General features: G+C 58.5%; 1 protein-coding gene across 7 annotated transcripts in view; it reads left to right on the top strand.

Moving 5' to 3' along the window:
* PRDM16 (PR/SET domain 16) overlaps positions 1–27,579 on the top strand; it is a 310,580-nt gene that overhangs the window by 239,125 nt on the left and 43,876 nt on the right. For all 7 annotated transcript variants that reach the window (XM_073903468.1, XM_073903466.1, XM_073903467.1 and 4 more), the window contains one exon: positions 23,196–23,330. In XM_073903468.1, the coding sequence (XP_073759569.1) occupies positions 23,196–23,330 (135 nt within the window). The remainder of the gene's footprint in view (positions 1–23,195; positions 23,331–27,579) is intronic.

Here is a 27,579-nt window from a genome sequence, read left to right as displayed (position 1 = left end):
TGGGGTCTTCCAGGCCCTCGACCCTGGCCCGGCGGGAGCCACCATGATCCACAAGTGGGCACAGACAAGCTTCTGCCCCACAAACAGACCCACGCCCAGAAGGAGGACCCGATGCCCAGGAAGCAGATCTTGTCTGCCTTGTTCGAGTGCTCCCGTGGGCCTCGTGCCCCCGCTCAGGCTGTGAACGGGGGGGCCTCATGGTCAAGCCCAGCCAGGAGCCACCTTGGAGAGAGAGGACACTTGCCTCCCTGGGAGCTGTGTTCTCTCTGCCTCTGGAGCCCTGCTGTGTTCGCGATGCCCTTTCTGAGTGAGCAGAACACCTCTTCAAAGCACCCGCAACGGCTGTGTGCATCTGGCAGAGGGTCGTCTCTTCCTGAGAAGCCTGCCCGCCCTGGCTGGGCTGGAGAGGCTCCCACAGCCTCCTCCCCTCCCTGGTCCTGGCAGCATCGGCCGTGGGAACCACGGTGCCATCCGTGGGGCCGAGCTAGAAACCCCACCAAGGTGCCTGGGGGCATGCCCTCCGCGTGGCTCACATGCAGAGTTTTCTAGAGCCTTGGACCTCCCCCCAGCCCCCCTCCTCCCTTCCCGGGATCCAGAAAGCACAGTTCTCCCTACAGGCCCCAGGCGAGCACCCCTGGGAGAGATGCAGATGGCTTCCACAGAGACAGCCCTCCCGGATCCCGCTCTGACGATTAACCCACTTCTCGGCAGAGCGGCTCACGGGCTCCCAGGGGTCCGCCTGTGATGGAGGAGCAAATACCAGTGGTTCTCAACCACGGGCCACATTGCCTTCCACGAGACACTGGCAATGCCCACAGACAATTTTGGCTGCCACCGCAGGGTAGAGCCCAGGAACACTGCTCGCCACCCAGCGGTGCCCAGGACAGCCCCCAACAGCAGAGTGCGGTCCTCAGCGGGGAAGTGGAGAAGCCCGACCCGAGGCTGCGGTCTTAATGAAGCCAGACCACTGATCTGTATTCACGCTGTTGCGAAACGGCACCCCAGGGTGGATCTTGCTGGGCGTTCAGTGTGATGCCAGGATTTGAGAACATAGAAGCCATTGCTCCTGAAGGAAGCCGCGTGCAGGCAGCGCCCACGGTCCCACGGGCCTTGGCCCTCGTGGGCTGGGCCTGTTCCATTCCTGTGCACCTGCTCTGACCTCGGGGCTCAGCGTGGACCATGCAGCCCCGGTTCAGTGGGCCCTTCTCCACCTGGGAGGGCGGTTTGTCCCGGGTCCCCAAATGCAGATAAACGTCCCCCTCAAACTCCAGGCTCAGTCTCCAGGAACTTGGATAAGCCGACCAGAAAGGGGTTTTCTCCAGACACAAGACCCTCACCCGCCCTAAGTTAGGAGGGCACTTAGGGGCGAGCCCCGGACAGCATGAGCCGCCGTAGGAAATCTTCTACCGCCGACCCTTGCCCTCCCTGCCAGGGCCTCCGCGAGCAGCAGGGGTGAGGACGCCCGGGCCCGGAGGCTCTCCCACCAAGCCTGGGAAGAGGCAGGGAGGGACTTCTCGCCACCCCCCACGTCTCAGAGTGTGACAGCAAGAGCAGTGGCCTCCCGGGACCGCACAGCACATGGGGCACCAGAAACTAACACACCACACCTGCACCAGCAGCAGCGAAGACAATTTGGCCTGACACTAGGACATGATGTCTGATTTCTACCTTATTCCATGTCGTCCCTGCATGGCGGTGCATGCCAAGACAGGAGGTGGGCTCACTCCTAATTCAAACCGTTCTGAGGGAGGCAGACGCTCCTCGGTGCCCGAGGGGAAGAGAACCTTGTGGGGCTTGAACACGGGCCAGCACCCGCGACTCGGAGCCAGATAGAGGACGCTGATGCCATCACGGCTAATATTGTCACCGGGGGTCGGCCGGCCCACGGCCTCCATGCCCGCTGCCGCCTTCAATATATATTCGTTGAATTTTTAAATTCAGCACCATTATGTATGCTCAGAGGGTCAGGGGCACACACTGAACCGGGGTCATCCCTTGGGGGCCGCCCAGCTCCTGGATGGGGCTGCCCCCTCTCCCAGGCACTGAAGGACATTAAAACAACCCTTCCTGAGCCTTGCACTTGAGGCCGCGAGGACGTGCCCGCCGCCCGGGGCTCAGGGCCAGGGTTCCAGGAAGAGGCCCCAGAGCAGGACCCGCGGCCACCCCACCCCCGGCAGCCACCGTCCGGGAGGCCAGCCCGCCATCTGCAGGAAGTGTCTCTCCCGCAGCTACTCCGGGGCTCGGGTTTCACTCTCTGTTCCACCTGTCACCCCTGTTTATCCTCAGCAGCCCTCTCCACGCCATCCTTCGGGCCTGCCTTTAAAGAGTCTTCAGAAAACTGTTGGCAATCGCAACTTCTTTCCCCCCTGGAAAAAACAAACAAACAAAAAAACCCATGTGTCCTCTGTGTGACTGCAGGGTGGCGGCCGCAGAGCTCACGCACGGAGGACGAAGCCAGGACAGCAACAGCCTTGCTGGAAAGTCGGTTTTGTTCGCGAGTTAGCGCCGGACAAGCACCTCACGTGGGCAGTGTGCAAGGACTCTCAGAAAACGGATGCTTGACACAGGCTCTTGTCTGGGCACGGCTTGGGCCCCACGTGCAGATGGGCACGCTCCGAACACAGACGCCGCGGTCGGCAGATGTAATGCGCTCCACGCCTTCCTATCAGCCGGCCACGGTCCCTTGTCCCTAATTGTCACCTATTTGGAAGCTCTGGAAATGAATCAGACGCTTCTTTTATCCCGTCATCTGGGACACGGCGCGTTAACGCTGACCCTGTGTGCAGAGCTTGCGTGTTCGGCCAGAGACTTCCGGCGGGGGATGCCTCCCACTGCAACAGGGGCCGATCACCACTGGAAGCAGCCAGATTCTTCTAGAACTATGCGGCTCTGTGTTCTCGGACAGAAGGTCCTGTCTGCGGGGAGGGAGGTCGCGGCGCCGTGTGAGGGCCGTGTCCCCTCCTGTCGGGGTCATTGGTGGCTCGCACTCGTCTCTGGCAGACAAGCCCCTGGCAGGGGCGGGCAAGCGTGAGCCGGGCTCCACTGGGAGAGCACGTGGCTGGGGGGTTGCTGGCCTGCCCTCACTGGCGAGGACGCAGGGCCAGCTTCCGGCGCCGGACGCCGCGTTCCTTGGGAAGAGGGGAGACCTCAGCGGGCCGGGCGCTGTGCCGGGCAGGGCAGCGGCCCCAGTGGGAGCAGAGCCTGTCTCGGCCAGCGGCAGGGACGGCAGGAGCCACCAAGCCACGGAGCCACGCCACGCACGGACCCTCCCGGGGAAGTCACAACAACGATGCCCGACGCGAGGTGTGGTCCCGCCGCAGGAGGCAGGGAACGGGCCACAGGCCACGGTTCCGCGCTTCCTCTTCCGCGGCAGACCCGCCTCGGCGCGACAGAGTGAAGACACTGGCTCAAAGGTCACAGCATGCACCACGGAGCAATGTGAAAAGCCTTTCGGACGTGGGCAGTGGCTTAAAACCATGGCGTTCTGGTCCCAGGTTTCGGCTCTGACTGCGGTGGGAGAACGGGGCCCCCCGGACTCTCCATTGGAGGCTCTGCCTTGGAGCCACGGACCTGCTTTAACTGTCAGCCGGTGGGGGGGGTCCCTTCCCGTGACCCCTTCCCCATGGCCCCGTTCAGCCTGCAGGCCTCACCCGCACACCAACGCCCAGCAGAAGGAGACGGGGCCCCCGCCGACAGTGAAGCCACACGGGACCCAGAGCCAACACTGCAACATGAACTACCCAGAACCTTCTCCGATGCTCCAGGAGTTTGGGGAGCCCCACTTCACCACTCAGCCCCTTCAAGCCTGTGTGGAGTCCAGGATAATCATTGTTTGGTTAACGGGGGGGAAAGCTAACACAGAGCTTTGTCAGACACAGTGATCTGTCCGTGGTGTAGTCCAGTGTTACCCAGCTATAACCCTGAAGTCCATTTTGGGCGTAACACCCGGCAAACCCCGACTTCCTCGGAGGAAGGAGCAGTTGAAGAATAGGACCGAATGTGTCCCGGACTTTGGGAAAAGGCCCCAAACAGGCCAGGGAGTAGAATGAGCTGGAAGGAGTTTCGGCAGGCGGGAAGCGACGAGGCCCAACTGGCCACAGCCCCGGGATGTCCACGTGGAAGGCGAGGGAAAGCACCCCTCCTGGCTCGGTCCCGCTTCCCAGCAAGACGCCTCTGCTGGGAGCCTGGGGCAGACACATATCTGGGGACCGCGTCCTTCCTCCTCCCACAGACGCCTCATTCCCCTCCCGGCATTTATAGCGCAAATCTCAAATCCCGCTGGGAACTCTGTAACCAGAGGGGACGTGGTGACATGGGGCTCGGCCGCTCTGTGCGCAGGACGTCCTGCAGGCCCTCTGCTGAGAACCAAGGGGATGTCGAGAGACACGACTGTGCAGCCACACATCACGCTTCCTGCAAGAAGAGGAAGGAACTGAACAGAAGACCCACTGGGTCGGGAGGCTCCCGGGAGGTCAGGAGCGAACTGAACAGAAGACCCACTGGGTCGGGAGGCTCCCGGGAGGTCAGGAGCTGGGACAGCGAGGGCACAGGCGGGGCCGGCAAGGCGGAAGCTGGACGGTCACGAGACGACCAGCCCGGAGGTGGCTTGCAGACATGGGGCTCCAGCCTCGCCTGCCTGGCCAAGGGCATTGGGAGCTTGATTTAAAAGAGTTCGTCTCCTTCTAAAGAACAGGAGGTTGTCTCTCCAGAACTCCCCGAAAAGCAGGGATTTGAAGGCACCACCACGTGCAGCCTTGTTGCTTAGAAGATGGTGAAGGGCCCCCCGTGAAGGCTCCCCAGGGAGGAGAGGGAGAGACCCAGAACCTGGGCGGCTGGAGGCAGCCCAGGGGCCGTCTGACCCGGCGGATCCAGGTGTGTGAAGAGAGGACCCGCGGGGGCCAGCCGGTTCTCAGCGGGTCAGGTGCCAGAGGCCGCCATCTTCCCCCGACAAGGGGAGCGTTGGAGGGGCCGCACAGCCCGTGGGCTGGCGTCCCCGCGATTGCTGTCCATCTGCTGTCCCTGTCCTTGGACAACTGGTTTAACCATCCACCTAAAGCGGACGCACCGTCCCTGATTCAACATTCCGCGGGAAGGTGTCCATTTCTGGGGAATCCCGCCCCCTGTGGAGAGAGTCACGGAGTGGACGGGCCCGGGGGCCTCGGGGAGGAGCCCAGACGAGCACAGGTGAGCCGAGACTTCCAGGTCCTCCCTGGGCCCCGCGTGAGGCTGCTTCGCCCGTGCGTCATTCACAGAGTCTTCGTTTCGGAGAGTGTGACCCAGCCTCAACACTCGCAGGGACACGCAGTCCTCAGCAAGCAACCCTGACCCCCAGAAAGGCCCCTTCCAAACAGTTCCCAGCACTGGCCCCCAGACAGCACAGCCCGGAAGCTGCCGCCTGATGGTCGCCTCCCAAAGTGATGACAGCAGCCCCACGGAAATGCTTCCGGGAGCTACATGTCGAGACGAAAATCCTTTTCGAAGAAGATAGGAGGCAGGAGGAAAAGGACCCAAAACAAGCCAAACCCAGATCCACACAGGTCCCACCTCCGGTGAAAACCACCCGAGAGCAGGTGCCCCCAGATCCGAGACCAGAGGCACCCAAACGAGCAGCCCAGGACCTCCTTAGAAGCATGGGGAAGCCACGTCTTTTCTTGGGGCCGGGCTGTGATTTAGGCTACGGGGGCCCTGAGCATGGGAACTCCCAGATGAAATTCCAAGTGCTGCTCCCTCGTGGCTGACACAGGGGTTCACGTCTCCAAGGGCTTCAGGCGGGCGTCTGGACGGGTGTAGCGCTCAGACCAGCCCGAGCCCACCCCATTCCCACCTTGGCGTGGGAGTTCCTCTGCTCAAGAAGCTTTTCCTCCCGGTGTGAGGTCTGGGGTGCAGGTCTGTACTGTAGGTGGTTCAGTGGGGCTCTTTGGGGCTCCTGGTTTGCCATCACGTAGACCCCAGAGAGCGGCCTTTGGAGAGCTCACCTTGGCCTTGCCACTTGAGAACACACGGGGGCCTGGTGACGGCCCAGGTGGTGCTCATGCTGGGTCACAGCCACCCCGGCCAGGGTGCTTCTGGATGAGGCCGGCAGCTCACTTCCCAATTCCTTGTCCAGTTCAGCCCAGGCTAACGGAAACTCTACGTCCAGAATACCCACTCCCCGCGCCCTGGCAACGGCCTAGTAATGACCCTGCGCCCCTGCATGCGGCCCCCTGGCGCAAGAGCAAAATTGAACCAGGCTGATGGCCACAGAGTTATTTGCTGCCAGAGCAGTGACTTCTTGCCCCACCCCACTGCCCCAGGGGGACAGGAGGGCCTTCTGGAAACCAGAGTCAGAGCACAGCTGGAACTGTCATGGTCCGGCCAGGAGGACCAAAAGCCTGACATAGGGGCCCACTCCTGCCCAAGACCCCAGAAAGACACTTTGCTTCTTAAGGAAGCAAAGTGTTTTCAGGCAGCTCAGTCCTTTCGAGCACCGCTCTTCCCACACCTGTGCATGCTGCCTCTGGGCCGAGCGGAGAACCCCCAGGACAGGGCTGCACGTGGGGGCCAAGGGGGGCAGAAGTGCAGGGCTCCCCCGGATGAACAGGGTCCGACCCGGCCAGGGAGCAGCTGGGCCAGTGGGCAAGGCCATGCAGGAGGAGGGGGCTGAGGAGCAGCCTGGAGTCCGCAGGCTGTGGGTCCCCTGTGGTCCGTGCGGTGTGGGACATGCAAGTCGAGTTGCAAAGACCTTGCCTGGCTGCTGGGGGGGGGGCTCCCGTTGGATTCCCACTGGCTCCACCGGCCTGCAGCCCCTCCTCTGCCCCCCGCACAGCCCGTGCTGAGCCACAAACATCCCCCGAGCACCTACTGTGCATGCTGCCCCGGCTCGCAGGTAGATCAGATGCAGTCCCATCTCTGAGTCGGGTCGGTCTCTGCTGGGCTCCACGGGGGCCGCCGACCCTCCCCGGAGGTCAGGGAGAGGAAAGGGGGTTTGGGGCTTCTCTTGGGAAGGAAAGTGGGAGATTTGCTGGCAACACCAGAGGCCCTCCTGCTTCTTCCTCATCCCACACCCAGAAGCCCCCTTCCCTTGCTCTGCAGCTGTGCACGAGGAGGGTGTCCCGGGGCTGGTTGGCATATCCCTGAGGTCAGGCGAGGAGAAGAGACACGAAGGGCTCTGTGCTGGGTGGCAACAGCCCAAGCGTCGGCCGTGATGTCAGCCACAGGCCAGAGGGGTCAGGGCCCAGGGCTGCCACCGCACACACAAGTCATAAATACCGTCTAAGGGGCTCCTGTCACCTCACTGACGCCTGATTTCCATTCTGCAGCCACTGAAGGTGATTAATGAGAATTATCATTAACGCTAATCAGAGCCGTTTGGAGGAGGGCTGGGGTGGAAGGAAATGCCCCTTGTGGGGCTGCAGGGGCCACGCTGCCGGGCGTCGGTTGCATGTGTGCGCATGCTAGGTGTGCACACAAACGTGCACGCAGGACAGGGCGCTCAGGCTGGCTGGTGGGAGCGGCTCTGGGCAGATGGGGAGGAGCCGACGCTTAGAAATAGGCCTTGGGGTGTCGTGAGCGAGGCTGCTCACACAGCCGGGACCGCAGGCCTCCCATCTGAGCCCGGCTGGAAGGAATTCTCCCCCCACCTCCGAGCACGCTCATGACCTAACGTGCTTGGCAACCCGGACGGGCTTTGCACAAAATGACTGCGGTGTGGTGCCGGGTGGGCACCCCTGCAGGTTCCGCCTTCTTCCCTCAGCGTTCAGCCTCGACCACGGCGCTCAGCCCGCGGCTGCCCCCTTCCTGCCCTTCCCCGAGGAAGAGGCTGACCGCGCTGCCCAGCGGGCTTCCCTGCCCTTCGAATCCTCGCTCGGGTGTGGGGGGGCACCCGTGTGGCTTAAAGATACAAAGTGTCCTTTTATTGGAAATATCAATTCAGAAAGGGGCTAGTAGTAAGCTGAGAATATTTGGATAAACTTGACAGCCCTTACGACTAAGAAAGACCTTTTGTTCCTCCTAGAAAAAGGCTGTTGCACCACCCTGGGCTCGCTGGAGCCCTTCCAGAAAAAACTGAAGTGGGGGCAGAAAAATGATGAGGGTGTCTCGTGAAGGAGCTTTACTCGAGGTCGAATGTTTATTAGTATTTATTTTATTTTATTATTAGAATGTGTGGTTAACATCCTATCGCATCACACTGGGCCGTCACCGCGTCTTCGCACACCGAGCCTGGTCCGCCCCGGTCGGCGGGCGCACAAAGGGAACTCTGTGGCCCCGGGGGGCCATGGGGGGCTGCACCGGCGTGTTCTTTTCTCCACTTTGTGTTCGAGATGTCAGCCAGTTAAAGAATCAGCACACGGCTGCAGTGTTGGCGCTCCGAGGGGCACAGGGGGTCTCTGCAGCGGGGGGATGTGGCCGTCCCAGGAAGGGGGCCACCCCCCTTCCCGTGTCCACTGACAGGAGGTCGTGGGTGTGGATGGCAGGGCAGGTGTGGCCTGCGGCTTGGGAGGGGTCTCCTACAGCAGAGAGGAAGGTCAAAGACAAGCTCTTTGCTTTGCTGGCGGGGTGGGGGACCTGGAGAGGAGCTACCTTTCAGGTGACCCTCACGTCCAGCACACAGCCAGATGGCTTTTCAGGGGTCACTGGGACATGGTGGGGCTCCGATCCCCCCAGAAACGCTGTGCCCCAATGTCTGTTGTCCAAAACGTGCGTGCAGCCCTGCGGTTCTCCAATTTCATGGCTGTGTCTGGACTTAGCAGCTCTTCAAAGATCCTCGAAGATCCAGAAGCCACAACACGACAAAAATCTCAAACCTAATTTGAATCCTCTCCCACCCAAACATGAGAAGCTAAAGAGCCCCTCAGAGGCGGGTTGCTGGAGGAGACGCCGAGCTGGAGGAGACGCCAATGTCTAACCGCCGCCTGCCTGTGAACTGTTCACTGAAACTTCCCAGGATCTGAAGTCCGTGCAAATCCAGCCATGTCTCCACCAACCTCTGTAGAAAAGCCAAGGATGGAGGCTCTTCTCCTGGGTGGTTGCGATGCAAGGACCCCTTGGTGTGTCTGTGGAGCACACAGCCTTGGGAATCTGCCTCAGTGTGGTCATGCCCCATGCCATGAGACACGTGGCCGTGGGTCAGGCCAGCAAGCAGTCATCCTCTGGGTGCATCTCCCTGTGCCATGGTTCCTGCCCCATCCCTCCCCAGGGCACAAAGAGCCTGATTCCAGGACCTAGGATGGAGCTCTGTTCCCAGGGATAGCTCTACGTGACTTGCAACATCCCCAGGGGCCTTGACCAGGCCCCCAGACAGCAGCTCTCCGCGGAGCCATGGCACCATCCAGCCTGGAGTCCTCCATCACAGCCAGCCTCTGAGACTCAGAAGAAATGCACTTGACCACAGGGAGCTACACCAGGCAGCTGCCTAGAACTGCCCCCCCCCCCCCAGATTGTGCCAGGTTGCAAGTCTTAGTCTAAAAGAGCACCCAGATGGCGCTGGGGGAAGCCACACAGGCAGCGGGGGCTCATCGGCAAACACGCCAGGTTGGGGCCTTGTACTGGCAAGATGCCAAATTCAGAACACCCCACAGACGCACCTGTGGCTGCAATGTGCGCTCCAAGATTTTAGGGAGATGATGGTTTCGGAGAGGATTTCTGCTTCTGCTATAGAATATAATACGTAAATGGGAAATATTGACCAAAGTGGAGGTAGTCATGTATTTTCAAGTAATTACACTTCTGAAGCTGGCTTTCACGATTTGTAGTTGATACGACAAATGAATCACCGGGATGGGGAGTGTACTTAATTTTAAATGTTTCAATTCTGTTGTATTTTTCATTATGTTGTTAAAACAGTAAATTGGGTGGTAAAATGAGGAAGCCTCGTCTTCAACACAAGGCACTCGGGAAAGAATCAACCTGGAGATCATTTTTACTGAAGAAATAATTTCAAAATGATCATCTAGAGGAGAGGACTGAACAAAAAATCATTGACAATACAAGTAAAGGGATACATTGTTTCGAGAGACATAGAACCTTCTAGAAAAGAGCCTATGCCTCAAGAGAAGGGAGGACTGTGTGCCATGCCTGGGAAACCACCAGCTCCCGACCTTCGAGGGATCGCAGAGGACCTCCTTGTCTGGAGTGGAGCTAGGTGCCGGCTCCCCTGACTAAGAACCCACGAGGCACCAAGGAGACCAGGTTCTCCAGCACCTCCATCTGGAGGACGTTCGGGGGTCCTGGACACCGGAGTGGGGCCCCATGAGCAAGGCCTGGGTGGGAAGACGTCAAAGGAAACTCTTCTGATCCATAGCTGTTCTCACCGTCCATGGGGTGGGGGGGCCCAAGATCCAGAAAGCCAAGCTGGAACGGTGACCAGCACCCAGCCCTGCCCCCAGAGTTGGGGCCCCGAGGAGAGAAGGAGCCGTCCACCCTCACGGCTTCTCCTCCCGAGAGACCGCCTGTCCAATCCCCTGCTGGTGGGCCCGGCTCAGGACAGCTGAAGGGAGCCGCCCTGAGCCACGCTGAGCCACTTTAATTAAGCAGGCAGGGTGTTCTCTCTTCCCATGGGTTTATATTCACATCCTGACAGCATCAATAGAAACAGATCTGCCAGAATAAGTCATATATTCTTATATCACTCAAGGGAGGAAAGTGAATGTGCCCTCCCATCCTTTGCCTTTTTTCAAGTGAAAAAAAAATACAATAGCAGAATCCACAAAGAAAAATCCCCATTAAAATGTTCCCAGGCTCTTAAACACCCCCATTTAAATTCTGGGTAATCGGCTGCATTGTGTTGCCCCTGGGAGGGGCTGTGGGGTGGTGGGTGCCGTTCAGAACCATTTGTGTTGTATAAATGCTTGTGATTAGGTTTTTAATAAACCGTTTCGATTCTATTTCCTGGGCTTGAATAGATGTTTGAACTTGGCTGGTGTGGACCTGAAAGGGATCCAGGTAATATCATTGTGGGGGACATACTTCTAATTCCTTTGACGTATCTCGTCAGAGGTGACTGGCTGGAACATGGCTGGGACATGGGGGAAGAGGGAGGGCTACTGAATTTAATTGGTCCCATTTGTCATTCAAGACTGACTTTGCCCACTTCTGTCTATGAATCATTTTCAAACTTGCCGATCAGACCAAATGCGCCCCTGGCTTGGGAAGGAAGCCGATTTCGGGCTCCCGGGGAGATGTCTCAGGCTGAGCTCACATCTGAGGGCAGGCCTGGCGAGTGGCTCAAGGTGCATCCCTGAGAACCTGGATGGCCTCTGGCCGGGATGACAGCTCGATAGAAGCCCATGAGTTCCAGAAAGCAGGCACCGCCATTCCCTGTCTGTCTTCCGCGTCTGAGACTCGGCGAGGGTTGGGTATGAGAGAAAGGAAGGGCCCATTAGGTTACAGTTACAGGACCCTGGGGCCTCGCCCCACTCAACCAACTAGACAGTGACCGAGCTCTGCGTCCCCTGGGAAGAAAGAAATCCTAGGAAGCAGAATCTTTACAACAAGCTATTTGGAGGAAAAGCACACCTCCGATCTCCCTAGAGCCAGAACAAAGGTGCAGACACAGGCCCAGGCCCACATTTTTGTGCACGTAGACCTGGGCCTTCTGGGGAAGGAACCAGCGTTGCCTATTTGCAAGGCATCCAAAGACAACACCATCTGCACCAGAAGCCCTCTGCCAATGACCATTTTTGTATGTCAAAGAGCAGCAAGAAGTGCTCCTTCTGGGGATTGGCAGGTATTTGCTTAGCTTTGGCGTGTTGAGATTTGAGCTATTTGCAGGAGCTGATCTCAAAACACAAGGCCTGATATGGAAGGCAATGAGTCATGGAGCTTCTCTAGACCGACGTGTCCCCAAGGAGGAAGAAGGATAGGCTCAGAGAGACTGAGTCAATGGCAGGGGAAGCACTAAATATACCCAGTTGGCTCCATCCTGGCCACCTTGCTGAGAACCTACTGTGTGCTGAGTCCCACAGGATGCTGAGATGGACAAGTTAGCATGGCCTCTGTCCTGAGAAAGAGGATGCTGTCACATTGACCCAGGGGGGAATCATACTGTCACACTGGACCCCGGAGAAATCGCAACTCTGATTTCTAGCGAGGTAGGGCAGCTAGAAGGAGGGTGTATACTTCCCTGAGCAGAACCTATGGAGGAACAAGAAAGAAGGGGTCCAGAGTGTGACAGGGGGAGATGAGGAAAGAAAGATCCATTGGGCAAAGCACAAAGCCCTGTGGAATATGGTGAGGGGAGTTGCAGGTGTCCAGAAGCACCATCCCTATTTGTCTCCCAAATATTCACTGAGCATCCATTGTCTGCCTGGCTCTGGGAAGCAGCCAGATGGAACAAGAATGCCATTGTCAGGGAAAGAGAAAGGAATGATGTGGACAAGACAGGCATGGCCCACTATAATCTGTACTGTGATGGGGCAGGGACCGTGAGGGCCCCTCAGAGGGGCCCACTCTGATGTGGGAGAGATGTCCTTGTGTTCTGCTGCCTTTGCAACTCCTGGAAGGATGTTCCTTTATATCTCACTTTGGGAAGTGAAGGAAGCCAAAAGTGTCAGGGCAGGTCTGGAAAACTGTACCCCATCCATCCATCCTTCCTTCCATCCATCCAACCATCCATCCATCCATCCATCCAACCAACCATCCATCCATCCAACAATCCACTCATCTCTCCATCCATCCAACAATCCACTCATCCATCCAACAATCCACTCATCCATCCATCCATCCAGCAATCCACTAAACCATCCTTCCAACCATCTATCCATTCATCCATCCAACAACCTATTCATCCACCTATCTACTCACTCACCTACCATCTATCCATCCATCCATCCATCCACCACCTATCTACCCATCCATCCAACCATCCATCCAACCATCCACTCATCCATCCATCCATCCAACAATCCACTCATCCATCCATCCATCCACCTATCCATCCATCCAGCCATCCAACAATCCACTAAACCACCCATCCATCCATCCATCCATCCATCCATCCACCACCTCTCCATCTGTTTATCCACCCATCCATCCAACCAACCATCCATTCATCCATCCATCCATCCATCCATCCATCCATCCATCCATCCAATAATCCATTCATCCATCCATCCAACCATCCATCCATTCATCCATCCAACAACCTATTCATCCATCTATCTACCCACTCACTTACCACCTATCCATCCATCCATTCATCCACCATCCATCCATCTGTCTATCTGTCCATCCATCCATCCACCCCTTCATCCATCCATTGATCCACTCATCCATCCATCCATCTAACAATCCACTTATCTGTCCATCCAACCATCTAACCATTCATCTGTCCAACAACCTATTCATCCATATATCTACTCACCTACCGTCTATCCATCCATCTATCCATCCATCCATCCACCATCCATCCATCCATCCATCCATCCATCCGTCCATTTCTGGAGATGTTCAGTGAGCCCCAGCTGAACACTAGTCCTTGGCAAGACTCTGGGGAAGTCTTAGTTCTTCTTGGCCAGCATCCTCAGGTAGAAGAGAGGTGAGAAGGATAAGACCAGCCAGGATATGAAGCACTGGTCCCCACAGATCATAAAAGGGGTGAGCCGGGCAGCCTGTACCCATCATCCAGCCTGTCTGCCACTTTCTTGCTGTGCAACGTTGGGCCAGTTACTGAACTCCTCTGTGTAAACTTTCCTCATCTACAAAGGTGGCTACAGCAGTGGCTGCCGCTTTGGGGGGGTGTGACTCGGTGTGACTCTCATGACTCTGCGGGGGGTGGCTGGTGGCTAGAGCAGTGATGACTACAGTGTAGCTGTCTGCACGGTGGTGGTGGCTGGAGGAACATGTCGCCTCCTCATGACCGAGTGTGGTGGGAAGAACCCAATGGGCAGCCTCCGTGGAGATCATCTAGAGAGGAAGGGGTGGAGAAACTCTGAACCTCTCTCCATCCAGCCACGTCTGGTTCTCTGAGCAGTACATCTAGAAGTCAGTCCTGGGTGCAGCCTGCACAGTTGTCCACATAGACAGGGATGACCAAGAGGGTGTGAGGACAAGGCCCTGGACTTCTGATCACTGCTCCAAAGCTCATGGGCTGGAGGATGCAGAAGCCCCAGCCAAGGGACTGAGTTGGGTGAGAGGGTCTTTGGCGGACTTCTCAGCCTGGCTTCCACATTGGCTTCCACACTTGGGGCTTTTGTCCAGCAAGAGAAAGGTCCCGGGGAACGTGCTGGCTATGCTTGGAAATCTCCAGCCCCCGGTTTGCAGCAGCTCAGCTGCTGTGAGAATTCCTCCTGCACCTGCTGCGGGGGGGGGGGGATGCCTACTCACAAGCTTTGCAGTTTGTCACCATCTGTGTGGCCAGAGAAGGGTTATGAATGTGACACCTTTTGGGGCCTCGCATCAACTTGACGGTGGAACCACTTCCTGTGGGCAGACCCTGGGCTCTCGCCTACCCCTGGGCACGGATGCTGCCACAAGGGTTTGGTTTGGTTGTTTGGGCTTTTTTTCCAATCTTTTTTATGATCAAGAACAAAACAAACGTGTCTCACTTCAGAATGTCACAGCTGAGTCTGTGGTAATATGCAGCCCTTAGGCTCAGAGACTTCTGCTCCTGACCCAACTTCAAATCAAATTAGGGTTGGAAAAAACGTTTGGGCTGTTAACATTTTAACCACATCAGCCCAAGGGGCAGGGGCGGGCCGACCGGGGCCTGGGAGGGGCGTGTATGTGGAACCTGCCAGCTGGGGGACTTCGCAAGCCAGGCCAGGGCTTGGGGGGCTTCTCAGCGCTGGTAGCCCTCACCTGCCCGAAGTGTCCCAGGTGTCAGCAAGTCGGTGGCTCTTCGTGGCTCTGCCCTGCCCTGGGCATCAAACCCCTGGTTAGCCTCCAGGCCCAGCCACCAGCAGCCGAGTCAGATGTGAAATTTCTACCCTGCCAGGAGCAGAACACCCGTGAGCCAGGGCAGAGTAGGGCTGGGACCCTCTGCACTGGGGTTTGCTGGGGGCCCTGGTGGGACCATGCTTCTACACATGGGCACCCACAAGACGGCTCTCGCTACCCCCATGCTGTCCCAGCTCGGGGCGGGGGTGCACACAGGCACAGAGCATTTGCACCCAGATTATACCTGGATTATTTGAGGTCAGAAACCTCTGCAAGACCCGCTCTGCCAAGTACCACCGTTGTGACTCCAGCTGTCCCCTCAGAGGGTCAGAAGGAAGGGAGGCCCAGGGTCTGAGGTTGCTTGCTTTCCTGGGCGAGTTCAGGCCACACAGCGTGGGCCCCACTCACTTCTCGGCAGCAGACAGTAGGCACCTGGGGCTCCCCCCTGGGGGTGAGAGCAGCTGGGTATTGGGTGTGAAGAACCCCCTCCATCCAGCAGTGGGGAGTGGCTGAGGCTTCATGGGGACGTAGGTCCAGTCCTGGGGTGTTGGGTTCGGGACTGTCCACAGGGAGAGGACAGAGCGGGACCCAGGCCCTGGCATGCCAGGCGCCGGTATCAAGTCAACCCAGTTGTTTTTCCTGGGAAGTGTGGGTAGAGTTTGACCCACTCCAGTGTCCCTCTGGGGTTGGCTGGGAGGAAATGACGTCACCACGGATGGAGGCGGGCCCCCGGCCAACACACAGGCCTCCCTGCAGGGATGTGGAGAATGTTAGCATTGGGCTCGTCCATCGGGGGCTCTGGTGCCGAACCTGGGGTCCCAGCTGTCTCCCGGGAGGGGGCTGGGCCAGTTCCTCATCAGTGCACCTGCTTCGATGTCCCCTCCTGCCTCCTCTCCACCCCACTCCCAGTGGAAACCAGGCTGTCACACACAGGGTGCTCACCTTCTGGAAGAACTCTCCATTCGATCACAATGCAGGACACATTTAAGGAGGATGCACCTGTAAACAGGGCCCCCCCCCCACTACAGAAATTCAGTTTATAGACAACGTCATAGGTGAGAGGCTCATGCAATCATGTGCTCCCATCAGTGACGGCTAAAGACAGAGCCTCCGGGCACAGTGGCCCCCGGGGAGTGGCTATAGCAGCCTGCCCCCCCCCCGGGGGGCGGGGCAAGGGGAGGGAGTCCTTGGGACTCCCACCCTTCAGCCTCTGGCTCAGCAGGCCCCATCGGGATACTGGCGCAGGTCTGTGACAAGGGCCCTCTCCTGCTGGGGGCTGATGCTGGGCCCAGGGCTCTCTGCAGTGGCCAGGGGCTTTCTCTTTGGAAACACCCCAGAAAGCTCCAGAAAGCCCCACACATGAGTGGACAACAGGGCTCTTGAAGGGAGACACAGAAGGTGGAGTCTCTTTGCTGGGTATCCCTCTCCTACTCTCGGCCAGAGCTGGTTTGTCCCCTTTGGGGTCCTGGGGCCACCCCTTAAAGATTCCTGGTTGACCAGGTGACTACTTCCTGACCACCCAAAAGGCCCAGGGAAGGGCCCTGCTTCTGGCCAGTACCCTTGTCACCCTGCGGTGGGCAGAGCCCCCAGCCTATCTCTGAAGAGCCCACAAGCAGGTGCAACCAGCCAGGGAAGTCACTGCCCCCACAGCCATCAGTAGCCAGAAATATGGCCCCACAGCGCACACACACTTGAACACACTCGGGGCCAGGCACAGTGTGGGCCCGAGGCTCCGTTTTGGGTGTCTTCAACAAGCTTCCAAGGAGAAACCAACCATTCACACTAGTGCACCCCCCGTGTGCAGAGCCACAGGCCTCCACACGGCCAGAAATCAGGAGGGAGGCTTTCTGGTTCCCAAGGAGAAACTGAGGCAGGACCCCAGACAACCCCCCCAGGGTTGTCAAATGAAGAATTATGTAATTTCAGAGCTGGGAAAGCACGTGGAGTTCAAAAAGTCCAGCCACCATTCTGAGCACCCTGAAGGGATGGCCACCAAGACCTCCTTGAATTCCCCCAGTGACGGGGTGCTTGCCCCTTTGCAAGGCTCCTTGCCCACCTCACAGGCTGCCTGTGGGGACGTCTCAGCTGCTGGGCCTAAGGTCTGCACAGACCTCACCGCTGCCACCGTCGCTGACCCCTCTGAGGGGTTTTTCATTCCTTTAGTTCCTTGGACACTTGAACTTGCTAGTCTGATCACCATTTTGCCGGTGTGTCTGTCTTGGGTCAGGACCACAGCCCATGGCTGATGGACATACATTTGGGAGGAAGCCCAGCCCCCAACCGTGCCCTCAGCCCACAGAGTGCAGGGGACACCCCTGGAGCGGGGTCGTGTTCAGCTCACACCAAGAGCCCGTGAACGGGGTTCTGCCCCAGGCAGCTCAGAAGAGCCCTGCCGGGCCCTTCTCCTTGTCCTCTGTGCTATTGACGATCGGGGAGTCTGAGTCCCACTCAGGGGACCCGGGGAGGGCTCGGGTGCAGCACGACACCAGGCTGAAACTCTGTGCTTCCCCAACAGCTTTCTGAGAACCCCACCACTGCTGGGAGGGTCTCCCCGCCTGGGCAGGAGAAGGGGAATGAACATCTGAGTCTGATGGGAGGACGGGAGGGCCGGAGTAGGAGGCAGAGAGAGCCGAGGGGAAGCCCAGCGGCGGAAGCAGGCTTGGGCGCCCAGCCACGCACCCCGGGAGAGCCGCACGCCCGCGTGCCTGGGCACCTAGCAGGAGACGGTCCGAGGACCCTGCGCGCTCTGCGTGGCATCTGGTCGCCTGAGGAATTGCTGGGCTGTGGATTTCTTCAGATTTTTGAAGGCATTTGTGGCTCCACAACACTACGGGGGTCTGGCTTCTGGGGTCTGGCTCTAAACAGAGGCTGTGCGCCTTGCGGGCTCGAGAGCAAAGCCTCCGGCGTGAACCGTCAGAGCCCGGGCCGGGCGCCCCAGCTGCTTCTTGCACCACCCTCATCCTGCACCGTGCTCTTAGGTCTCTGTGACCAACGACCTTGGCCCTTGTCTCCCCGAAATACCCCAGCCTCTGCTCGGGAGGCGATCTGGGAGCCCCACCCAGCTTCTTCTGGGCAAAGCCCCAGAAAACATGGGCTGTCTAGCCCCTGTTTCTGCACGGGCTCAGGAGCCAGGCTGGCCTCTGTCTTAGAGAAACGGCCTCCACGAGCTCTACCTGTGTTTCCTGGAAGCAGCCCCCTTCTGGCCTGCAACCCCCCCCCGCCCTCCCCCCCCCCCCTCCCCCCCCGCCCTCGCAGCCAGAGCAGGTGGGGGGGCCAGGCCCACGACCTGCCTGCCGGGACTCCTGTCTGCCGTATTGCTGGTTAGTGCTTGGTCCTATCACCGCCGAGCCCCATAATGAGAGGCAGGACAGGGATTTATGAACTCATCCAGGCTCCGTGTCCGCACCCGGACAGAGGTGTTTCCAGAATGCTTTTCCCCTACCTCCTTCTGTCACAAGAATGGACTTTCTGTTTCAGCTACTCATGGACCCCATAAATCATAACCACGGTGTGTGTGTATATGCGTGTGTGCGCCTATGGACAGAAAAGAGACCCACGCGGCTGTGTGGGCCCTTAGAGAAGGGGTTGGGGTTGGAGAAAGAGGCCCTCCCCCACTGCCCCCACCACTGCCACGGGCGGACACCGTGCCCGGGCTTCCATGGAGCCGCCTGACTGCCCCAGGCTGGGGTGGCGGGAGGGCAGACTCCCAGGCCCACGCCTTGCTACATGCTCAGAATCCATTAGGTGAGCTGACGACAGACGCCTTGGCATTCCCGCCTGTGTGCACACCCCGGACGGGGCCGGTGGCTGGCCGGACCTATTAAATGTGAGAGAACCAGCCCAGCAGAGAGCCCACAAATTAGAAGTGCAGGAAACCTCAAATGATGTGCAAAAAAAATTGTCAAGGTTACGAGAATTTCTCCATCCTTTTGCTTCATAACTCAGCATTTCTGATGGGGGTGATTTATGAGCTGGGGGACCTGGCAGGGGGACCAGGGGTGGGGAGGCCTGTGAGGCTGAGTGGGGAGAATGGGCAGGAGGGCAGCTTCCTTTGGAGGCTCTGGGATTCCCGAGGCTCGGCCCCAAATAACCTGGAGCAAGGCTTTGTATTGGGATCAGGCAGGAGAGCCAGATTTCAAATCTGGAAAGAGACTCGGCCCCAAGGCCTTGGAGGCCCCTGCTGGCTAAAGGGGCCAGGAGCCCAGAGGAGGTGCCTGGAGGGCTGGGCCACCCCTTCCTCCCTCCTCGTGCATCCTGCAGCATCGGGGCTCAGCCCTGCCGCCAAGCTGGGGAGGGGTGGCCTTCACCTCTCCCGCGGGCGCTGGAGTGTCTCACTATGAAGGAGGCAGAGAGAGGGACCTGTGGTGTCCAGGCCTGTGTTCCCAACTCCAGGACCCTGCAGGTCTTGGAGCAGGCACAGAGACCCTCCCTCTGGCCCCTGATGCAGCTCCAGAGCCCCGCTCCTGGCACCTCCATCTCTTCTTATGGGAAACAGGACAATCCTAGCCCCTTCCTCAGAGGCCTGTGGTGACCGGGGAGCGGTTGCGAAGGCACAAAGAAAGACCCGTGCCCACGCCGTGGGCACTTGGTGTGAGCTTTCCAAAGGCCCAGCTCAGCCACTGCAGAGTCCCCGGGGGAACACGGAGAGATGAAAGGAAGGGAAGCAAGGGGGAGGCAAATGTCTGCACACATTTCTCCCTTTCTGGAGTCCGAGAGGGCACGGGCCCGTGCACCACAAGCAAGAGCCAGGCCTGCGGTGTCCTGCCCGCCGAGCCGGAGGCACGGGCCCCGGGTGCCCGGGGAGCACTTCCCTGGTCTGAAGAAGAAAAACAGCAGCTTCCTAGGCTCCGGCCCCTCCGTCTCACTCCATTATTCAGGTGGGCCCAGGTGCGCCCTGGTGAGGCCCCTGATGCCCAACCGTGATGGCAGACACAGGCCTGGGCCCTCTCCCCATGCGCGCACTGCTGGTTCAGGGCCCCCACACCAGGGCTTCTGCCTTCTCTGGAGGAAAGGGACTGCACTCACTTGACGCTGCTCAGAGGAAGGGTTTCAGGGAGAAGGGGTTTCCTCCGACCCTCAGCGCCTGCCAGGAGGTAACTCCCACCCCGTGACCAGCCAAATGGTCAGGGGCTGGGGGACCAGGTTTTCTGGGTTGAAGGGGGCGGGGCATTTCCCAGGAGTCACCAGGAGGGAGGTTGCTGGCCCGAGTGGAAACACACCGGAGCTGCACCCGGACAGGGACAGGGACACATCGGTGTCCGTGTGGCTGAGTGACCAGCCCTTCACACACGCTTGAGGGACCCGCAGCGGTTTGCCCAGCACAGGGAAGGGTTAGGACACAGGGGCCAACCTACGGGAAAGAGACAGGCTGGTCGGACCAGGCCCGAGCCAGCTCACCGGAAGGCAGGGCTTGCCCATCGAGAGGCGTTGCCCGTGGTGCCGTGGGGTCACAGACAACCAGGCCGCCAGCAGCGCGGTGGGCTCCTGGGCACACAGGGGTGCTCGCAGTGGGGTGTGCTGCCTCACAGACGGCAGGCATGGGGGGAAGGGGGTGGGGGCAGGACCCTGCAGGAGCCCGAGCACCACAGGCAGTTCGGGTGCCTCTGCTCTTCCTCACCCGCCCCCACGACAAGTCCCTGGGGCACCCGAAGGATCAACCACCCTCTCTGGGGTGACAGAGACAGGGGGTCAGCAGAGGAGTTGCCCCCCATGTGGCACGGAGCTCCCCTCCTGGTAGAAAGCCAAGAACCCCTTGGGGAGGGAGCCTGCAGGACAGAGTCCCCGCCCGGTGTCAGGGGCTTGGCCTGCAACCCCCAAGTCTGCGTTTGAGACCCGCATCCCAGGACATTCCCACGCGGGGCGGTGTGGGGAAGACAGACGGGAGGGGGCCGTGGAGGAAGGTGGTACAGAAGGACTTGGAAGGGAAAGGACCCCCAGGGAGGGTGCAGGCACGGGAAACTGGGGCCTCTGGTGGGGGCAGGTGGGCCCCACAGGCTGCCTCGGGCCACTTCCTCATTGGGACTACTTTGTCTTTTCCCAAAAACACAATGGGCTGCCCCCCACCCCCACCGGAGTGTCCCTCACACACTCACACTCACACACACTCACACACACACACTCACACACACTCACCCGTGAGCAAACGGGATGGAGAGGCGCTTCCAAGCACTTAGAGCAGGGATTAGCTAGTTAGTTAGGGATTACTCCTACCAACCACTTGGGGAGACGGCCTCATGCCCGTCAAGGTAAAGCAACAGGCCTGAGGCTACAAGTAGGCCCCGAGGGGTGGCTGGCAGGGGGGTGGGGGCAGAGCCAGGCAGCCAGCACCTCTTCCCCAGCCTGTGCCACGGGCACGGGTGGACAGAGAGGGAGGCCGTGGGGTGGGCACCCCGCAGAGCCCGGGTCCCCGCAGCGGGGGAGGGGGTGCATGTGTTCTGGCCGCTCAGCCCCCCGTCCTCCCTACAGCGCTGCTGCCCCATCAGTTGAGATGCCTCGAACCACAGGTTTTGCTTTGTGGGTCTTCTCTGCGGGTTTCCTGCAGTTGGGGTTGGAGGCGCAAGGGGAGGCCCCTCAGAGGCATTAGTGCCCAGAGAGGGGCCCCTCCCATGTGGGCCTGTGGTCCTCCCCCTGCCGGCCAGCCCACGGTGGCCTCCTGATGCCCCCCGTGCCCCCTGGCGCTCCGAGGGTCTAGACACAGGCGGCAGAGGGCTGGGGGCTGGACAGAGGGCTTCTCTGTGCCATGCTGCCCCTCCAACCCCACCCATCTCTCTGTCTCCCCGCTGGTTAGGACTCCTGGCCCCTCTCTCCTCTCTCAGAAGTAGGCCCATTTGGGAAAAGCCCCCCCAGAAAGGAGAATCACAGATCCGAGGCACCCAGGTTCCAAGTCCCTTCCGGATCAGCCTCCAGAGACGTCAGCCAAGCTGGGCCCAGGCCTATCGGCTCTGAGACTTGTCGTGCGTGGGAGGGGCTGCGTGGGCTCCAGGAGGGGTTTCCAGGAGCCCCTCGTGTGCAGGGGCAGGTTCTGTGCATCCTACAGCAACCCTCCTGCCTCCCAGAACCGTGTTTCCTCGTGGCCCAGAGTCCAGGCGCAGCCCTTGGCCATTCAGAGAGTGTCAGTGGACATCTGGGGAGCGTCTGAACTGTTACAAAGCATTCTGAGTCGCTGGCCAGAAGCTGCTTCTCCAGGCCTCGGGGGGACAGCCTCCTGCCCTTCCCAGGTCCCTATTATTCAGAACAGGCCCTTGGGACACGCTCCAGGGATCAGAGGCTACGGTGCCTGGAATCAGTCTCCTCGGTCTTTGCTGCGACAGGTCACTCCCCCCTGCCCTGACTTTACCAGATCTTTCTGACACCCGGCCCACCAAGACACCCCTGCTCACTAGGACACACCAGACCTGGATACCCCCTCCTACTTTGAGGCTTCAGCCCCTCCCTCATGCCCTCTAAGAGCTGGGGCTGGACTTCCCAGGAAGTTGGCCCAAGATGCTGCTGGCTCCCAGGCTCTGGATTCAGAACCCGGAGCAGGCACTGAACAGAGCAGGTGTGGGGATGGGAGGGGACCCTGCTGCAGCTTCCCCGCAGGGTCCAGAGGTCCAACGGCGTCCCTCTCTCAGCAGGGGACAGCATTCGGGTCTCCTAGTAAATGACCCGCTCAGAGATGCACACCCTAAGAAGCACGTTCAGAAATCAGTGGCAACAACAAAGTTAATAATGCCAGTCACAGGCGTGCTGGCCGCCAAGGGTGTGCTGAGAGGCCGGGCCTCTGCAGGTCCCAGGTGTCAAATGGAAACTTTCCACCCTTTAAGAAAACGGCATGTTTTTCTTACGTTCGGGTGATCTGCATGCTAGTGTGGGCATGCACACGCGCACACACGCACACATGCGTGCACATGCACACTCACACCGACTCATACGCAGCCACACACCCCAACAACACCTTTACCTTCTAGAATGTTTTTCCGCAGCCCAACGCCCCAACTCCCCTTGACAGAAGGCTCTGTTCTTAGATACAGTGGCCTCTGCTTTCTCACATGTGGGATGGCTCTGCTGGGGCTTCTTGCAACCCTGGGGGCTCCCTTCATCACCAGGCCAGGGCAGCAGTCTGCTCGGTGAGCAAAAGGGCCATCCTGCCGCCTCTCTGCCGGGCTCCAGGGGCTCCTGGGACGGGCAGCTGGTACAACAAGGACCTTGCCATTGCCCAGGGGGTCTGCTGAGGCCCAGGTGCTGGGCTGCCTTCCCACGGGGCCCGAATACCTGGTCCCTCATTGGGCAAACGGCAGAGCGTGCAGACTCTCGCACACAGGATGCCTCTGACCCTCCCCGGTTCTCTCTCCCCTCACCAGATCTCCGAAGACCTGAGCACTGAGAGGCTCTGCATGGATGCTGGTCAGGCAGGCTCCGGCAGCTGGCTCAAGTACATCCGGGTGGCGTGCTCCTGCGATGACCAGAACCTCACCATGTGCCAGATCAACGAGCAGGTAGGTGCAGAGTTTGCACACGGACCTTCAGAGCAGACCTGGGGGTGGGGCGGGGGGGCCTCTGCCCCCAGACTGATGAGAGGGGCCTGCTGAGGTGAAGGGTCAGCTGCGGCTCTGCCAAGGACTTTTGCCCAGCCCTGTCCCACGGTGGGGGCAGCGATTTGACACTTGGCCAGCACTGAGTTTCTGGGAGATCAGCGACGCCCCACTGTTGCTCCATCAGAGACCTCAGGGGCAGCTTTGCCAGGGCTCAGGAACCAAAAGATGGTGGTTTCCGTGAAGGAAAGCCACGGGAGCGGCAGGTCCTGAAACCACACGGGTCCCCTTCCCTGCTCATGTTGCCCCAGGAGGGAGAGCCGGCCGATCACTTACGAACTGTTGTCTCCGGGGCTCGGTCTGGCCAAGCTCTCTCAAGAAGGGCCAGCACTGCCCTCCGGGAGTGCCCTGCAATCCCTGTGGCTTCCCAGCCAGTCTGCGGAGGGAACCGGCCTTGTTTGGGCAAAAAATCCTGGCCCCGCTGGTAGCCAACTGATCTTTCCTGAGCTCGGTGGCCCTGACTTCAGCCCCTGGCCCCACCAGGGCCAAGGGACACCTCACTTCTGCTGCCAACCCTCCTGAGGTCGAGGGTTGCGTGCACCGCTCAGCACGCTGGATCCACGCTAGCGATGGTCCGTGCTGTCCGAGGACCACAAGCACTGCTGGTCCTCATTCCTTGTGGTGGCTGTCCAGGCCGTGAGTGGAGCAGGACAGAAGATGCCATATGCAGAGTTTCTTTCGACCAAGAAGGCCACGCATCCCCGGTGCTGGGAACTCTTAGTCCATGTCTTTAATTACAAGTTTGCAAATGGCCCCTGGAGCCTCCACGCTCCGGAGCCAGGCCCCTCAGGCACATTTCCACTGAGCTCCCAAAGCGCCGGGCTCCTTGGGATGCTGGGGGGCCCAGCCCCTCCCATCAGAACAATTTGCTTTTGCCTATAATATCTTGGGGTTACACATGAGATTTCATCTGCAAAAGGGATTCCACTGCTTTCAAAAATGTTTTCAGAGACCACATAACAAAGGGTACATTCTCCCATCGCCTGTGCAAACCATTAAAAGCGGTTCGAGGCTCTTGACTTCAGAGAAACAGTTTTGCATTAAGAAACACAGAGAGCATACACCAGGGAGGTCCCTAGGACCCCCATCAGCTGTCCGCCAGCTCTCCCTCTTCTGCTCAGGCTCCTTCTCGGCCCTGGGGCCCAGCCTGGATTGAGCAGATTCCTGCTGGACACAAGCTGGTGCTTGCTTCACAAACCGGTGAAATTTGAATCCGCCGCTGCTCCTGGGATGTCTACAGCTTGTACTTAGAACCCAGCATTTTGAAAATTAGGTGGTTTTTTCCCCTATTACCAAAAAATACTGCAGAAATTAAAGCAAAAGAAGAATCATAAAAAATTAGAACTTAAAAAAAAAATACTTTTCCTTACTCCAAATGAAGGTGAAATGTGAGTGAAGGAGAATCGGATGTAGGCACGTGGAAAGAGATGTGCTATCCAATGCCCCTTCCTCTGTGGACCGCGGTGTCCTCGGTCGTGTGTCCACAAGCTGGGGGGCCACGGAAGGAGCACCGTGGGGCCAGGCCCGGGAGGGCACTTTTGTGAGATACAGAATAGAATAACGAAAGATCTGGATTCTTTATTTAAAAAAGACGTTTGTTAGAGTGTTTGAGCCAAACTTTAGTAGCAAAGTAGGTACCTTTTTGTGGCCAGCTTCTGGAAAAGCAAACAGATGCGTGAGCTTCTCAAAGAGGGGCCTGTCTTCAAACATCCTTGTTTTATTATTAAATTTCAGGGGAACGTGCATGTCCGCTCCACGTGAAATGGACTGCTTTGCAGCAACGTCTTTCCATCTCTTTCCACCAGGGGGTAGATGCTTTCTGCTGGGATGGAATGATAATCCTTAACTCTTACTGGTTCTCTTAGCCCCACTTTGGTCCCCAAATGCTTACTGTTCCCAGGGTCCAGCATAGGGTCAGAAACGCTCCCAGCTCTTTTACTCAAACCCGATATGACATCAAATGTCCTTCAGACCCCTCCCCACCTGCTGGATGTTTCTCTCCAGCACGGCCTCGGGGGATTAACTATCCCTGGTTCAGCTCACAAGCTCAGAGGGAACTTGGGGTGCCCACTTAAGCATATGCAACACTGACATCACCCGAAGCATCGGAATTGTTCTACCTGGGGCATTTCAGATCCCCAGCCCTCTGAGGGAGAGAGGAGCCCCCCACCCTTGCAGCACCTCTGAGGATCAAGCGGTTGCTCCTGGTGTTACAGAGCAATGAGGTGCCCGCCAGCATCCCTCCTGAGGAGGCGCACCTGTAGGCTTAACCAGCCACGTGGAGTGGCTCCCAAGTCATGCAGGGAAGCAGGAGTAGGGCAGATGTGGGAGGCTGGTCACCTGGGCACCAGGTCAGGAGGTGCTCGGAAGACTGTCAGGTGCCTCAAATTTCATTCCAAAGTCTTGCCTTTGCGTTTCAGATATCAGAGGAAAATGTGCAAATTGTGGGGCACAGTTTCCTTTGCAAAATAATACTAATAATTTTAAACTCTAATAATATGAGAAACTGCTCTTAGATAAATCCACACAGGACTCAATAGTCATTGGATGAATAAAGCGAATTTTAGAAATGCCTTTTTTTCAATTATTTATTTATGTTGAGAGAGAGAGCGTGAGCGGGGAGAGGGGCAGAAGGGCAGGGAGAAAGAGAATCCCAGGCAGACTCCATGCTGAGCACGGAGTGCGAAGCAGGGCTGGATCTCACAACTGTGAGATCATGACCCGAGCTGAAATGAAGAGTTGGACACTCAACCAACTGAGCCACCCAGGTGCCCCTAGAAATGTCTTTTTTTTAAAAATGATTTTATTTATTCATTTGACAGAGAGAGACACAGCGAGAGAGGGAACACAAGCAGGGGGAGTGGGAGAGGGAGAGGCAGGCGTCCCTCTGAGCAGGGAGCCCGATGCGGGGCTCGATCCCAGGACCCTGGGACCATGACCTGAGCTGCAGGCAGACGCTTAATGACTGAGCCACCCAGGCGCCCCTCTAGAAATGTCTTTTTGAAAGGGATATAATAGACTGTTTTTAGTTTAAAAAAAAAAAACAGTTTTTTCAACAGTCTCCCCAAGGCTGACTTGCTCCCTCTCGGTGGCCACCGAAAGTGCCTCCATCCCCGTCCTGACTGCTGGAAACACCGGTTGCTACCAAGTGGAATAAAAATGTCCCTGAAATATTAATAATAAAACAAAGATTTTTGAAGACAGGCTTCTCTTTGAGAAGGAAACATTACATGATATTAATGGGGTTTCTCAGATTTCCGTAATCCCAAGGGTTTCAACCAGGATTTCCTGCACTTACGGACACCCCCTGCCACGCACACACACAAACGCACGGAAGTGAACAATCCCCCTTTCTCTCTCTCCATCTCACACGCACACACACACACCAGCTCCCAACAGCACGGACATAGAAGGGACAGCATCCAGACTGAAAGTCGAAGATCCATAATGCAGGGTGGGGTTTGCCAGATGGTTTTCAGAAGCTCAAGTCACATGACCTCAGCCTCACTTTTGAGAGGACGAAGGAGACGGGGCAGGAGGAGGTCTCAGGGTCGAGAAGGGAAAGTCTCTGAAGTCACGGCCCCCAGAAGAAATGATCGGGCAGAGGAGGAGGCAGCTCTGAATGGGAGACGTGTCCTCTGGAGAGAGCCACACATCTCCATTCACTGTGGCACCCGCGCCGTGGGCTCAGCCCTGCCTGCAGCTTCTCATTTGTGCCCCGAGACCCCCTGCTTGGCGCCCTGTGGCTCTGAGAGGTCCCAGCCCCAGGGGCCCTCGAGGACAGGCGGCCTGCTGGTCACTCTGCTCTGTCCTCTCTGTGGCTCCGGATGGGGGAGCCCAGCTCAGCAGAGGCCACGCCGGGCCATGAATTTCCTCCTGGACTCGGGCCCATCAACTCAACAGTGACCTGGGGCTTGTTACCCGCATGGGGCCTGCAGACGGGTGGCCAGGCTGCTGGGAACAAAGCGTCCACAGCAGGCAGCTAGGGGGACGGAGCTTTTCTCCGGGATTTTTGGGGGTGGTCAGATCACAGCCGAAGACACTGGGGTGCTTTGATTTACCTTTCCCGCTTAGTGTAAACGGGAGGCAAGGGAAAGCCCACGGGCACCTCAGTTCAGTCTGGGTGGCATGACGCCTCCTCCGGCCCCGGGCG

The sequence above is a fragment of the Callorhinus ursinus genome, unplaced genomic scaffold (assembly GCF_003265705.2).
Source record: "Callorhinus ursinus isolate GAN/ISIS: 27379988/994484 unplaced genomic scaffold, GSC_fseal_2.0 scaffold18, whole genome shotgun sequence".
Classification (NCBI taxonomy): Eukaryota; Metazoa; Chordata; class Mammalia; order Carnivora; family Otariidae; genus Callorhinus; species Callorhinus ursinus.
Note: the sequence above shows the minus strand (reverse complement) of the source record. Positions and strands in the feature narration are given on the sequence as shown.